This window comes from Mangifera indica, chromosome 7 (assembly GCF_011075055.1).
Source record: "Mangifera indica cultivar Alphonso chromosome 7, CATAS_Mindica_2.1, whole genome shotgun sequence".
Lineage (NCBI taxonomy): Eukaryota > Viridiplantae > Streptophyta > Magnoliopsida > Sapindales > Anacardiaceae > Mangifera > Mangifera indica.
Genome location: NC_058143.1, coordinates 15,713,891 through 15,730,516, shown reverse-complemented (window position 1 = coordinate 15,730,516; position 16,626 = coordinate 15,713,891). Strand labels below are relative to the sequence as shown.

Sequence of the window (16,626 nt, the reverse complement as noted above, 5' to 3'; positions counted from 1 at the left end):
CATCCTTCATGACTTAATTTGGAAAATGGGTGGAAACGATCGACCATTGGTAAGATGGTGGTGGTTGGAGAAAGAATATAAACCCTAGGGGTAAAATTAAACTTTTTAAACTTTGAAAATGGGGTGAAGTTTTAGTTTTTGAAACCTCGGGTATGAAAATGAGATAAATCTTATGGTTTTAGGGTTTAGGGATAAAATGATTATTTTATCCTTATCTCTAACTAAAAATTTTGATGATAGTAAAACTATAGATAGATGTTTAAATTTTTTATCTATCATAGATATAATTTTGAGATTGAACTAAAATTTAGGTAATGTTAAAGCCTAGATGTTTGATGCCAAACTTTGCTCTATTTTTTTTTTGTACTGGAACAAGGTCTTTTTAGAGAAGATAGAACCAAGTTTGATCAACCCAATTCTTATAGAAGTATAAAAAGTGCACTTCAATACTTGACTTTAATTGGGCCCGATATAGCTTTCTCAGTAAATAAGCCTAGCCAGTTTTTACAAAAGCCTACGCAACTTCAACTGTATCACTGATTATGATTGTGCAAGTAGTTTGCAAGATAGAAGATCAACAATTAGATATTGTCTTCATCTTGGAGCTAATTTGATTTAGTGGAATTCCAAAAGGCAGAAAATAATAACCTTATCTTCACTTAAGTTGAATATAGAACACTAACACAAACAGTCACTGAAATAGCATGGGTCAGGAGCTTATATTTTGAGCTTGACTTACAGTTTTCCTCATGTCCAGTTGTTTAGAGTGCTAACCACATAGAACTAAATATATTATCTTAGAGGTAAAATTTTAAAGAAGCAACTTACTATTCAATGTGTACCTTAAAAATTTTGAAAGGAAGATATTCTGATTAAAACCATGACTGCAACTAGTTGAATGTTTAAAAGAAAAGTTGTATGTTTATCCTCTTGAAAACTTCTTATCAACAATATCTACCACTTCAAATAATTATGTTTCTAATTCTCAAGAATTTACTGCTGATAAAGAAGAAAAGTTATTACCTAGAAAATTGTGCTTGTTGATGAAGAAGAAGTTGTTGACTGATAGTAAAGAGAAGTTGTTGGATGCTAATGATGTTGGCCGATAAATATTCTCTATATTGTAGCAGTTTTTTGTTTGATGTTGATTGACAAGAAGAAGTCTATTATCTATGACAAAGCTAGTTTATTTGTTGTCGTTGTCGATGGCATTGTCATATAGTTTTGCTTTGCTTGGTTTGGTAAAAGAAGTTATTGATGATAAAGAAGTTGCTAATGGTTCACCAATGGGGTTCAATTTTTGTTTGTTGTTGGTTCATTGGTTGAGAAGTTTGTCGTTGTTACGGTGACTTTTAACTTTGTTGTAACAGATTCCCTTCTCTCTTTAGTTTCTGGTTAACATATTCTGATATCTCTTCTTATATAAAAGGAATGGCAAATGTTGTAATTCATCATATATTTTGATAGAAAAATTCTCAATTATTCCACTTTCAATCTTCTCTCTTTTGCCGTAAGTCCAAACCTCCCAGTTATTTTATGTAAGGATTACTTTATATAAATAAACTTCTTATAGATTAGAATGAGCAGCAACGGAATAATATGCATACAGATTCACATTCCCAGATAATGAGGCCTAAGTAATTAGGCAATCACACTATCAAAACAATATTCATACACTTAAATCATGAAAAACGCCCAATGCCTAAGGGTAAGGGTTTGGGTTTTGCTCTACAAAGATAACACAATTTACGGGGACACCTAAGCCATATATCCCATATTCTTCGTACTCTCTTTCATGGTCATTTTTCTTTTCCTCTAATTCAGCATAAAGTTTTTCAACTAATTGATTGGTACAGCCGCATTGAGAGGTCCAGCAGGTGGGGTTGAATCATTAATCTACTTACGTACTACAGTTATGCTGCTGCTGCATGAAAAATGTTGGCTTCTAAAATGCATAATCTATAACTTAATAATTCAATTTCATCCCTATTGCAATTAAGTTCATGTAACTATAAGCACTTACTGATTTATATCGATGCAATATAAAGTTCTATAATACTTGTTTCTATTAAATAATGAAAGCAATATTGTTTTTGGAGTGCATTTCCCTTATGTTTCTCAGTATATAGAACAAATGTGAACCCAAATTGTTGACAAGTACTACTGCACAGCAGTAAAAACAAACAAAAACTAGCTAGCTAGCAAGCAATATGACAATTTTAGAACATTATTAATGTAGGCTAGTGGTTCCTACTACTAAAGATTAAACATAATAATGACTAGGGAATTTCTGCAGCTTGAACTTCAGAAATTATAGTTGGGAATTTGTAGCCTAGAGGGAAGATGACGCTAGGTTAATAAAATTAGTAGAGACATAATTATACAAGAGCATCTGCAATATTCATGGAATGAATGTCGAGACATTTTAATTTAATCATAGGCCCTTCGAATAAATAACCATGGTGTCTAGATAATACTTTTTGTATTTGGTAATGATGAACGATATTGCTATATATAAAGTAAAGAGCTTATGTTAAAGCTTCACTGGCGGCGGCCTCACTCGGTTGAGGGCTGAGGGACCCTACTTTCAGAAATTTTGAAGAAGAAATTAAGAAGTTTGAATATATATTTAGACACAAAAGCATTTAGTGCTGATTTATGACAGATTATCAACAAGCCAAGAGAACCCGTTCAATATAAAAAATTCCAGCTGTTTCACATCTTCTTAAAGAGAATAAGTTACATGTTGTAATCTCTTCAAAGCTGTGTTAATTACCCAAATTAATCAGACGGAACAAAACAAACATTAAGACGTCACTTACGATGAAACTCAGCATTGAGCAGAAGTGGTGCTTCAGTTACATCAGATGAATGACTACTGAGAGTAGAATATAAACGAAATGGCAGTGGGAGTAGTAAAATAATAGCAGTAAAATAAATGAGAAAAAGCTGAGGAGATTCTTTGCACTGCAACTGAGTAGGCAGATTTCCATTTATGGCTAAAGTCCAAAACCCTAGAAAACCTTGTAAAGCTACAGAAGGGGCAACCTGCCATACTCCACATGTAAAAGCATTAGGCAAGTAGCTTCAAGGCTGCAACAGAGTTAATATTATATAATTAAAGCCCCTTTCATGAATTAAGAAATAATATTTGTGAGGAATTTTGAGATTTCTTCTAGTAGACACCGACCAGCATCTGGTTCTGCTTTTAGGGCACATGTGTTGAGGGTTTTCGCTTTGATTTGCTCGACTTTTAACATGTGCATGTATGTATGTGCTTTACCCTATTATCAATCATCAAACTATGCGGTTTCTTATGGCCTTTTTCAGTATATATGAATAATGTCTTTGAAAAAATAAAAATGAAACCTCACTCTATGATTTAATTTATTGGTCATATTATGATAATGCAGAGTGAAAGATTTGAACTAGTAACTAAAGAACAGAGAATATCAACTGAATAAATATAAAAGAACACAAGAAATTGATGAAATATGCGACTTCTTCTCATTATCACAAAACTTAGAGTTACAATAGTTTATATATATATAGTATTAAAATTTTCTTGATGTGGGTTAATATTAATTATGATTTTAATTTAATAAAATCGAGTAATTAAATAATTTAATATCAATTTATATATAAACGTGAATGATTAATAAAGATAAATTCAATATATTTAAAAATCATTATATGAGTGGATAATATAAGTGTGGGTTTGAGATTTATTAGATCTTGAGAAGGGTCACTTAATATATTATATATTAATTGAGTCTCTGCTACAACATCTAATGTAGTATAACTACATGACAACTTATTCTATTGAAAGTTGTTAGTCAGAGTTGTTTCTAAAGTAAAAGAGTAAGTTACGTGAAAAGGTAATCTTGACAAGTTATCCCAATAGTTTTATGGATTCAAACTGTATAACAATTCAGGTATTACTATAACTCTAAACTTTATTTCAATATTTTATGATCCGTGTGAAAATCCTAAAATTAGGATTAATTTATTTATTTTATTGAATTTATACAAAATAAATCTTATATATAGTACATAAGAAGCCAGCATGTAGGCCTCATCAATTTGATTAGGCAAGTCCAACACTTGATTATTCCATATGAAAAAAATAGTTATGAACTGAATAAAATTTGGGTCTTAAACGGACTTAAAGAAAAAAATTTTGCTCGTTAAGTTATTAGGCTTAAGCTTGAACAAAGATTATTCAATCCGAAGGTTTGAAGATAGTATTTTTTTTTTAATTTGTTTCATGTTTAAAACGGAATAAAATTTGAAGTAAGTTTAAATATTGTGTAAATAAGTATAACTAATACTATTTTATTTTATTTTCCAATGTAACTTTTTTTTTATATATTCAAAGAGATTATGATAATTCTCTAATTATTTTTTTAGGCCAATTATATTGCAAGATTCAACATATTTACACGTTAATTTGATGTGTGAAACTAATTTTTTTTAATTTTTTGTGGGCCTCAAAGAAGTTATATATATTAGAATTATAGTTTATGGTTATTTAAAGTAGTTATTTTTTATTTAATAATGTTTTTATAAGCTTTTAAAATTGCAAAAGTATTTTATAATTTTTGTAAAGTTAAATGGGTTGACAGAAATAGTCTCAAAATCCAATTTAATAAATCAAACCTAAATAATAATTTTAAGATCCGAATGTATAGGTTTGAAACCTCAACATACAATATTTGTTTAAAGTCAAACTTGAATAAATCATATCTAATTCAATAGGATCGATTAACATACCTATCAGTGTGACAATCTAGGTGAAAGATCATGAGATCCATTCAAAAAAACTGAAAAAAAAAAAAAAGGCCACTGATCAGTAGATTGATTTCGATGAGGAGCCCTAATTTGTTGTTCTCGGTGGGAGAGACTGAGCTGAAAGTAGACAACACTTGCAACAACAGTGTTCCACTTTGTAAAAACCGCACTGTTTCACTAATCCTCAAGCAACGCCATTTCAACATCAACATCGATTCAGCAGTACTCATCTATGCAACTATTGACCAGAAGAAAAAAAATGATGCATCATTTCACCACAACTTCTCACATTGTAATAGCTGATAGAAATTGATACATTATTACTGCTTCAGCAACCATAAGTTTCATGGGAAGGGGCCTAACTATTGAAGTAATGTAAAGTCTAAGTCAATCATCAGTCCAATTTTCAGTAGTTATTTACGAATTTATACCGGGTTTTAATTCAACATGGATCAGTATACTTTTCCTTATATTATACAACAAAAATCCTTTATTAGCATCAATAAGAGGCATCGATATACCTAGTTATTGTTTTATAGAATGAAATTTAGCACCGATCAAATAAACTACAGAATAATATATTTAGAAGAGCAGAAAGGAGTATATATAGTACAATGGTACAATAATATTACAAGAGGCATTAGGATCCTTAGAACGAGGTAAAAGTAGGCAAAAAAAGAATAAAACCGCGTCCGAGAACACACAGTCGGTTGCTGTCTTGTTCATAAATATTTTATTATTTACATATATAATTACATTTGGAGAAAAGAAAGACAAAGAGAAAGAAAAGTGTTCGAATTTTAAGCCAACCTTTATGACCCCATTCCCTCCTCTGGTATAATAATATAAAAAGTTTCAGAGAGGATGGCAATGGCAGCGCCACTGTAAGCCATGTTTGCTTAACGTCACTGCTATTAAAATATTTCAGGTTTCTTGACCATTTCTTTGTATTTTTCTTCTTTGTTCAATTTGTAACATATATCTTAAAATATTGCCTCTTCATTTCAGCGACCCAGCTTTCCATGCATTCCTTCACATGGACTTCCCAGCCCTAAAAAAACCCTAGTTAACTTGTCCGCCTTTCACGCTCCTCTTTTTACCATTTTGACCTTTCTTTTTTGTGTTTTTACCATGTAAACTTCCATAATCCATCGATGGAATTTAGATTTATTAAAATTGCCTATTGGTTAAGATATTTAATGGGGAGAATTTGGATAATCTAGTTTCATTAATTCATCAATAACCACATAGATATTAGACGATAAGTTTCTCATTTTTACTCTAAAATATCTTGTATATATAGATGGAAATTATTTTAAATATTTTTAAGAATTATAATCGGAAAGAAGTTTATGAACAAAATATAGGTAAATAGGTATCCCAGTAATTTAATTTTAAAATCTTCTCCTGTGCATTTGATCTTTAACCGAAAAATAGAGGAAGTTCAAAGACAATTTACACTAGTATTTATAAATATTAAAGAGTAATATTATACATATTTATTTTGAATATATATATAAACGCATATTTGATATGTGTTATTATGTGATTAAACACGTAATTATTTGATAATATATATTAAATATATAATTATTTATATACTCAAAATCTGTATATATTCACATGTTTTTTAGACATTTATCTTTGTAAAGGATATATGAAAATAAAACTTTAGCACTTAGAATTTCAGAAATAAGAAATGAATTGTCACTTGAACAAGGAAATGATTGTCAAGCTAAATGATAAGTTAGCCAACAAATATAAATAATTTTCAAATTAGCTTTGATAGGGATGATTTAGTAACTTCACAAGGTAACATTGCTTGAAAGCCTTTATATAGCTTCACCTCTGAAGACTGTTGCACTTTACTGTGGATTCATGTGCTTAACTTTTCTCCTATATTTTAAGCCTTGGTTTCAGCTTCAAAACTTCTTTTTCTTTTTATTTTTCCCTTTTATTTTTCTTCAACGCAACAACAAACAGTAATGGAAGATCAAAGCCAAGACACTAACAGTCCAAGCCATGGCTCAGAGAGAAGCGAACCAGTGAGGTCTAGGTGGACTCCCAAGCCTGAACAAATCCTCATACTCGAGTCCATCTTCAACAGTGGAATGGTCAACCCTCCAAAAGATGAAACCGTGAGGATTCGAAAGTTGCTTGAAAAATTTGGTGCTGTTGGCGATGCAAATGTCTTCTATTGGTTCCAAAATAGACGATCAAGATCTCGCCGCCGACAACGCCAGTTACAGGCGAGCCTCAACGCTGGAGAACAAAGAAATCAACCTCAATCGAGTGGTGCAATTCAATATGAAAACAGCTTTGCAGCCAGTGCTATGGGCTACACAACTTCTCCAGCTTTTGCTTCAACTCCGTCTAATTTTCTAGCTGGCTCTTCTTCTGCTTCTTGTGGATTTAATGGTGCAGAGAATCTTTATTCAGTTTCTGGTGATATGGGTTTTCAAGAAATTGAACAGAACTCCAGTGTAACTTCAATCTTATGCCCTTCAGAAACTTCCAATTTGCAATATCAATCTGGTAATTATATAAATGCATGGATGATGGATGTTTTACTTCATTGATTTTCTAATATTTTCATTCTCTTTCTACTTGGTTTGAGATTGAGAAAATTTTTTAAAATTTTATTAATAACATATAAATCACTCTTCCTATTCTTTTCACAAAGTCACTGAAGTAAAAGGTGGGAATAAAGTTAATTGAAGTAGTAAATTTCCAATAATTGATTAATAAACTTTTTTTTTTGTGAGTGTGTAAACAGGATCTGTCACAGTTTTTATCAATGGTGTGCCAACAGAAGTTCCAAGGGGGCCACTTGATATGAAAGCAGTGTTTGGCCAAGATGTAATTTTGGTCCATTCCTCTGGTGTTTCAGTTCCAACTAATGAATTTGGGTTCTTAATTCAGAGTTTGCAGGATGGTGAAAGCTATTTCCTGGTAACAATTTCTTGAAAAATAAGATTAATTAGATTAATCTTCTCCCATGAATCAAAACGTGTATTTTTTTTTCAGTCTACTTCTTCTCATTCTTCTTTCATTTTTTCTTTTTGCTTTTCCCCAAGTTCGATTTGGCCTCTGTTCTCGTTGAGGTCAGATTGTTCCATTAGTAATTATGATAATTTGAAATGTTTTTTTGCCCTTTTCATGAATTGCTTCTCATGAGATCAATTTCAGATATAAACAGGTTATTTAATAGTTTAAAACTGTACTTATATTTAGCTTTATCTTGGTATAAGAGGGAATTTTTGGAATTCCATGAAATCTTTCAATCTACACATTCATACTTCTATGTTATAATTAAAGTATTAAAAAATGTTGAGATCTTTTTCTTTACTTTAATTAGTCAGTTCAAGATTCCATTAATTAGGGCGTCTAAATTCAGTTTTAAGAAGTTGTAAGTAGTACTTGATAGTTTAATTTAATTATTCAAGGGAGATAATGGGAGTTTCTCTATCTGAAATCCGTTTTGCTTTTCTTTATTTATTTATTTATTCATTTTTGTGGGTTGGGTGCTTCATGGAATCTAACAAAACAGCTTACCAAGAAAGTAAATTCTTGGTTACAGGTTTCAAGACCGGCTTAAACAAGAATCAAAGCTGAAACGAGTGGGAGCTTCCTCTACTATGTTGTTCCAGTATGCTAGGGCTGCTATTCTGTAATAACCCAAGCGCTTCCTAAAACCCCATATCCAAAAGAGAAAAAAAAAAAAAACATTTCCAAAAGAAAAAATATATAAGTTATTTTAGTTCCTATATGTCTTTTACCCTTTTCATTTTAATCCATTCGTTTCTCTTGTTTTATATATATTGCATGATCTAAAAGTTCCATTTCAAGGAACACATGTGGCTGTTTTATTATGAGCTTAGGGATCCAGAGTTCTAGTTCTAGGTCTAGGGTTTGAAAAATGAATAATCAAAGAAAATTCGAGAGAATTGGAAACTTGAAAGAGATATATTTTTGTTTCAGCTAATACAAATGAGTCGTACAATGTGTCTTCTTGTATAGCTAATAAAATCGTTTAATACACCAACGAAATAAGCAAATCTTGACATAACTTGTCTACCATTAGCAATACCTGGACATCTCCCCTAGAAACCAACCATCTCTTCTAGGATAGAAAATGTCTTGGGCTAAAATTTCCGACCTACCCGTGTGACATCCCCAATACTACATTCTCGAGGATTAGTCTCGTATGTATTCACATCATGACTTAGGATTATTATCTCGACATCTACCCTCAAAACAATCTACTTATGACCATCTACTTCCATCCAACTTTACCTAGCTAACAACTGTCTATTCACGAACAATTTGTACTTTTATTCACAAACAAGTACCGATTAGCATGTAAGTCACCAGTTTGTACTTTATTAAGTCACCAATCTGCGTGGCAATTAAGCCACCATTAAGCAAGGCACCAATCTGCACTACAATTAAGTCACCAGTCTACAATTCAATCTCAAGCATTTCAAAAAAAAAAAACTAATCTGCACTTCATTCCTAAATTGCCAATCTTAAGTACAATAAACAAATATTAATCTTCAATTAACACACTTATCTGCACTACATGCACAACGGAGAATTTTGTTCTTAGTTTTTTATGTTGGCGATTTGTAGTTGAGAATGTCATAGGCTGTTAATTCTATTAAATTAGTAATGTAAGTAATGGAGAACTCTGTTGTTATTTGGTTGTTTGCTTTGTGGTTGTGCATATTGTGATCTGGTCTACTTAAAAAATGGTTGAATAGATCAGACAGAGTGTTTTATGTATACACACTTTTGAATATATAAGTAATTATACAGATAATATGTCTTTATATAATTGAGTGTTACTTTATTCTTAATTCAAAATTAATCAATTATATGATTATACATTATTTATATATTTATTTGTATACTAAAAAATATATGCATATAATTTTATTGATTGTAGAATGCGCGCAAAAAAACTAGATCTTGAATTTTTGGACGTAATCCATTAATAAATCTAGCAATCTCCCCATCTTCAGTCTCTTTCGTGTCATTTCTGACACCCAACATTTCAAATTCTTCGCCATTTTCATTTTCAACAATGGATCTACTCATTGCTTACAATTTTGTAGTTGTTAATACAATTGTTGTTGGTAATAAAGTGGTAAGTATTGCCCTATTAATCTCTCCTCCATGTTTACCCATGTTCTAATTGCTTCTTTTTTCATGGTTCGCCGCATATGTTGTATTTGAATCCACCAAGTAGATGCTACTCTTGGTTAGTTTAATTGTTATTAACTTCACAACTTGATCTTCAGGGATCTCCATATAATAAAAAATATTCTCCATAATCCATACATATAATACTCTAAAAAATAAAGTAAAATGGGAAACTGCAGGGCCATTGCGTGAACTTCCCCATGGAATTGAAAGGAACTGAAGTCCCGAAAATCCATGAAGGAAATCACCAACTTGGCCTCCACACCGACCAATATAACCAATACAAAACAGACGGATGTTTTTTGTGACATTTCTTTTCTTTATTCTTGTAACATTAGGCACATTTACTGAGAGATACCATGTGATTAATTAAACCTTTTATAGGCTGTCATGTGAATGCAAATAAATATGCTTTCACTATTATTCTAATTAATCCAACTATTATTTTTATATTCGAGCCAAACACTCAGTCAAGACCCTGCTCTGGGAATCCAATCTGCAATTGTCTTCCTCATGATTTGAAAGGAACAAACAAATGGTCCATTTTTTCACAAATCCAGCAGGGTTTTTCTTGATTTGTGTGAAGATTACTTGCATTTATAAAGAGCCTTCAAATCTTTTATTTTTATATGCGCCTTGGGATGCAAAGTACATACTGAAAGAAAGATAGAGTCATTTTAAAATAAAAATTAAATTAAATAATTTTTTTAATAATTAAATTATTTTAGATAATTAACAATCAAATCAAACAAATTAAGACACAAATAACATATTATTATGGAAACATGATATAAAAAATGTGATCGTAAATATTCATGATTAACAAATATATTTATATAATAATATTTAATCGTTTAAATTTAAAAATTTTACTTATTAATTATTATTAATTATATATTTTTATTATATTAATAAAAATTATTTAATTTTATTACAAATTATTAGTTTGTTTTTTATTAAATATTTAATATAAATATCAATTATCAATTTACCCTTAATTTTTATTAAAATTAAGAAATTATCATTCCTATCAAAATTATTCCTTATTCCTCTACCAACAACCAATTGACAATCTCACCATCAAACCCAGGAAAACTTCTGCCATTTTCTTCACCATTGTTTTCTATTTTATCTCTTTACTTTATGGAGATAAATAACTAGTTGGTGATGGCCAACATTGAGGGTTAAGTGAAGCCACTCATGCCTGCATCCAAGAGCTCTCCTTTTACAAGTAAAGATCAATTTTTCTTTCGTATAATATTTGCTTATTTTGAAGCAGGACGTATATATGTCAGTACAACACAGAGGAATTCTGATATTCAACATTAGTGGTTTAAGACCAGCCCACAAGCCATCCCGGCACAGCCTACAACTGTTTATAAATTAAAAAAAATAAAAATTTGGCAGGAAGCCACTGCCCAACGGCCCCCTCCGCAGCCAAGGGATGAACAAGAGGGTGTAAAATAAATAAAACAAACAAATAATTACAAGCAGTAAGAGAAAGAACACGTTCTAATTTATTGTGGTTCATTGAAAGAGAGCTATGATCAATGAAGTCAATATTATTTGGATATTTTCTTACCTTTTTCATTACAATAAATGTATTTGTTAATGAATTATTATATCACTTACAGAAGAGAATAATGTGTTTATATTCCAAAATTCTTATCTCTAAGAGAACGCTAATACGATTTTTATTTGTAAGACAAATCCTATTAGATTTGATATTCTTGTAGAAATCTTAACTCGACTCTTTATGAGTGAAGCCCAAATTGTTTACAGGCCCGGGGATGTTGCCTTCTGCCTTGCGCCTACTCACCAAGAAAGAACCTTATAAACAGTCCTTGTTTCGTGTCTTATAGACAAAGTGATCACCAATTCCAACACTCTATTTGTAACAATCTTGACCTTTTTCATTGATACTTCTGACTGTTGAAATGGTCAATTTTGATTAAAGCTAAAGTTTAATGTTATTTGAAATAGTACAATATTCCTAAATCCTTAGATTTCAGTGAGAAATTTATTCGTTAACATAATCTCGTTCATCTTTTTAAGTTATTTGGCTGCACTCTGAAAATTCATACTCTAGATTCTAGAAGTTTATTTACATCTATATTCAAAGAAATTCAAATTTTGAGTTTCTGTTGGGTTTCATGCATGTACTAGCTTATAGGACTTAAAGCTCGACAAAGTCTAAACTCAAATGGGCCGCCTTTCGCATTTGTATTTCCAAGTACACAAGGATCTGTAATTACAATATCGGCAACCTCAAGAACTTCTGTTAATTTTGGTGCTGAGACACCTACGACAATTTCTTTATTTTAGTAATTTTTAAGATCGCAAGTTGAGTACTGTTGGAGCAAATTACTAATTATCAAGGAAATTATTATCTAATAGTATTATAAGTTTATAGTATTTTAGAAAGAAACGAATGTAAGAATTCATAGAAACATATATGGGTAATGAATTATTGTATTATACATATACTTTAGGTACATGTACAATTAGAAGCGCTAAATGGGTCAAGTCAACCCGATACAGAAAATAGCAAGTTGTGTTAGGTCCACAGAGTGACTGAATCATGTTCGAAGTCATAAGATAAGATCTATGTGAGTCAATTCAGTATGATCCGATATTATAATAGCTAATTTTTTTATTTTTTTTTATGGGTCAACCTATTTAATTACGATTTATTATTGTGATAGGTCAAAATAATTAAAAAGTTAATTTTATATAATTAAAAAATAAAAAAATTATTTTTTAAGCCAAACTCATTAAAGGCGCATAAGGACATAACCCAAATGCTCTGATCACGCCCTAGGCCTTGGCTTTGAGATTTTATCAGGCTAGCCTAACACATGACCCTCATAAATTACCCCAAGAATGGGATTGCCAATCCGACTCATTGCCACCTCTACATATGACAGGCAGGGCAAACAGTGGGGCAACTATAAGAATGGGATAGATAGAAATAGTATCACACATCAGATGCGGTAGTATTCTAAAGGTCATGAAAATATTTTGTAGACCCCACAGAATGATATGGTTCAGGTTCAGGTGCAGGTGGGGCTATTTTTTGTGATTAAAATAATAAAAATGAGGGACATCACAGGGAGACGCACATACAATATGGTCAACAAAAGTGTACCAAAACACCATTGAAGAAAAGTCATCAAAGTTGGGCAGCTTCATGCATCTCTCACTCACTGCCCACAGTCATAACTTACTTTTGCCCTCTTTGTTCTTTTCATCACCTTCAATATAAAAATCAAAATGCCATTAAATTCCACAGAATAACTAAAATATACATATATAAAAGCCCAAAACTACCAAGTCTCATCATATTATTATTATTATTATTATTATTATTATAATAACTTAAGTTATAACTTCTCAGAACTCTCTCTCTCTCTCTTCTCCTATTTTTTTACCTTTTTTTCCCTCTTTTTCCATTTATGGAACTAACTGTACATTAAAGGCTGCAGAAATGAGACCTACAGCAAGTTTGGCATTGGACATTCTTTTTTTCAAAAAGTTCTAAGGGGCTCCTACTCCAAGGAAATCAATGAAGTGCATGTGGGTCTTCTTCTGATAAGCATTCTCATTTTCCCCAGAGAGAGAAATATTGGTGATGGGGTTGATGTTGGTTACTGAATCTGTTGCTGAAACTTCTGAATTTGAATCTGATGAGTTCCCAGATTGGTCCACTGCCATAGCCACTTCCATTTTACCTGCTTTGAAATATCCATGAAATTTGTCAACGTCTCCTGTGCTTCCCCTTGTTATCCCCTTGTCTGCAGATGAACATTTACCTATGAAAACCCCAATTAAAAAACACTACTTTGAATTATCAAAACTATCAAAAACAAACGAAAAAGATTTTAAAAAAAATAAAGCATACCCATAGGTGAGAACCTAGTGAAAATTGCAGGTGGAGCTTTAGCTGAAGAGGGAGTGAGAGAGAGATCAGTGATTGTTGAGGCGGATTCATTGCTTGAGATTGTTGTTGAATCACAGCCTGCATTATTGTTTGGGATAATCATATTTTCAAGTCCAATCTGAGAGGCAGAAGTTGGCTTTCTCCTTCTGTAAATGCTTGATTGTTCTCTGAGTTTTCTAGCCATTATCACATGCCAATGGTTCTTCACTGCATTATCGGTTCTCCCTGGAAACAGCCTTGCAATTAACGCCCATTTGTTTCCATACAATCTATGAGCCGCTAACAGCCTCTCTTCTTCTTCCTCATTGAATGCCCTCCTGTTGATTCTTGGATCTAGCTGATTAAACCATCTCAATCTGCAACTCTTCCCTGAACATCACCAACAAATCAATCAAAGTTCTCCGCTCTAACACAAAAAAAGCACTTTCTTTTTTCTTTTTGTTTAAAATATATACTTTTGGGACATGGTGTGAGTTGAATTAATTACCTGATCTTCCTTCAAGATTTTCAGCAATTAAGTTCCAGTTTTGAGGACCATATTGGGCAACAAGCTCTTTGAGCTTAGCATCTTCAGTCGGTCTCCAATGGCCTCTAGCACAAAGTTTAGTGTGCTTAGTTTTGACAGAAACAGAGGTCTTCACTTCCTCTATTTCTTCACCTAAGTTCAAAGAAAGCCCCTTTTTTTCAATCCCTAAAAACCCATCGCTTTCTTCAACTATTCTCTTTGCTCCCCTGTTCTCCTCTGGCTTAAAACTGGAAGGGCTCAAAATCTGAAGCCCCATTATTGCAGCGGGACTATTACTCTCTTCCCCCATAGGATGATGACGCATAACTCCAAAAGAGTTTGACAGAGAGAGTTGAGGAGCAGAAGGAGGAGGAGGAAGCACAAAGTTCATATCTTGATGAACTACAGTGAAGCCATGACAATCACTCACCAAGTGCTGAAGACTCATCGCAAGTAATAGCACAATGGAAATTAAAAAAAAAAAACCTTGAAATGGGATAGAAAAAGAAGTAGCTATAGAGAGGCTAGTAAAGAAGAGAGACTAATAGAAAGAAGGAGAAAATGCACTGCATTTTTCTAGTTATATAGCCCAAGAGAGAAAGAAAGACAATAAAAGTGAAATGGGGTAGAGGCCGAGGGAAAGATATAACAAGAACAAGAAGAAGTAGAAAAACGTTTAAAAGAAGGGGAACAAGAACAGTTTCAAGGTTGAATGAAAGAGAAAGGTAAGCAAAACAACCAAAAAGAAGAGAGGAACTCACACGATTCCTCCTTTCTTCCCCGCAATCTCTATGTAAAATAAAAATGAGGTCAGGGTGGTTATATTGAGACTGATTTTTCTGTCTCTAACAAAAACCACTCGTGTGGGTGGTGGCGGGTGCCTCTTAATGCCAGTGGTTGCTTTGCTGTTCTGTTGGTAGTATTGATGTTTTCATCTCTCTCTTGGGGGTTGCGTTTTGCGAATATAAAAACCAGAAGCCTTTTGTCTTTTTGCCGTGGAAAGCTTAAACTAATGCCAAATCTCTCTAATTTCTTCTCCAAGATTCTGTTATTCTGTTTCGGAGTCCATCTCCCACCCATTACATACATTTCCATGTATGAATGTTGTATTAAATATTATGCTTAACTTGATCAACTAATACATTTCTATGTATAAATGTTGTATTAAATATTATGCTTACTTGATCAACTAGTTTTTCGAATGAGTAGTACAAATAATTAGTACAAAATTGTATATAAAATTAGTACAAAATTTGTATACATATGATAATATATTATTATATAATTATATTTATTTTTTTTTAATTCAAAATCATTCAATCAAATAATGACATATTATCGTTTATATTTGTTCTATATGCACATTATTTTATTATTTCAATATTCAAATATAAGCAAAATTATACGTACCCATTTTACAGATATATCATTTAATCATATAATAATATATATCAAATATGTATTTAAAGTGAGTATATATATACTGGTTTCTTGTCTTTCTTAATCTTCCTTCCATATTTTATTACAAGTTTGATTAATATGATGATTTTTTTAATTATATTTGAATGTTTGATTGTAAGTATTTGAATAGTTTGAATTATGTGTAATTTTTATATAGTGTAGGTATCTTAAAACTAGTGTTGTGACATACATGTCTTTATAAAGTATAGCATAATTTTATATTTTCCATGTTTTAGATGAATTTAAATTACCAAATATATGAAAATTAAAAAAAATATATGTATAAATTAAAAAATAATTATGTTATGATGTAATTTTAAAATTTTATTATAACAAAATAATAAAATAAAACTAATATAACATAATGTGTTATAGTTTGTTAAAATTGCAATTACATATAATTAATAAGGTTTTTGTTGACAAATTAATTTTTTATTGATTAAGATGTTTTTTTTAATATTTAGATAAAAAATAAATATTTTAAAAATAAACCAAAAAACAAACTAACCTGAAATATCTTAATCTACTAAATTTAGTTGCATTCCGATTTAAGATAAAAGAAACAAAGAGACCCTTAAATAATTCCCATGGACCATTCCAAAAGTTTGAGGAAAATCCCACAAGAACCAAGTTCACAGGGTTAAATGACATTGATCCCCTTAAAGTTTGATGCCACAACAAAATTTTTGCCGAAGCCTTTTAATAACATAATTATCAGTATTAT

The 16,626-nt window shown here is 31.4% G+C and overlaps 2 protein-coding genes across 3 annotated transcripts; one reads left to right on the top strand and one right to left on the bottom strand.

The window, feature by feature from the left end:
* Positions 1-6,689: 6,689 nt before the first annotated feature.
* On the top strand, positions 6,690-8,606 carry LOC123221882 (WUSCHEL-related homeobox 11-like). Its single transcript, XM_044644852.1, has 3 exons — positions 6,690-7,326; positions 7,568-7,743; positions 8,372-8,606. Exons 1-3 carry the CDS (start codon positions 6,777-6,779, stop codon positions 8,387-8,389), a joined length of 744 nt encoding a protein of 247 aa, XP_044500787.1. The 5' UTR covers positions 6,690-6,776; the 3' UTR covers positions 8,390-8,606.
* Positions 8,607-13,528: 4,922 nt separating this feature from the next.
* On the bottom strand, positions 13,529-15,425 carry LOC123220456 (transcription factor CSA-like). Of its 2 annotated transcripts, none has more exons than XM_044642679.1 (3): positions 14,424-15,425; positions 13,898-14,305; positions 13,529-13,790 (listed from the first exon to the last, which is right to left on the bottom strand). In XM_044642679.1, the coding sequence occupies exons 1-3, from the start codon at positions 14,887-14,889 to the stop codon at positions 13,534-13,536; spliced, it is 1,131 nt and encodes a 376-aa protein (XP_044498614.1). In that variant the 5' UTR covers positions 14,890-15,425; the 3' UTR covers positions 13,529-13,533. The 2 variants fall into 2 exon arrangements, with proteins under 2 accessions (XP_044498614.1, XP_044498613.1); XM_044642678.1 differs by having other exon boundaries at positions 13,529-13,808; positions 14,424-15,423.
* Positions 15,426-16,626: the final 1,201 nt, after the last annotated feature.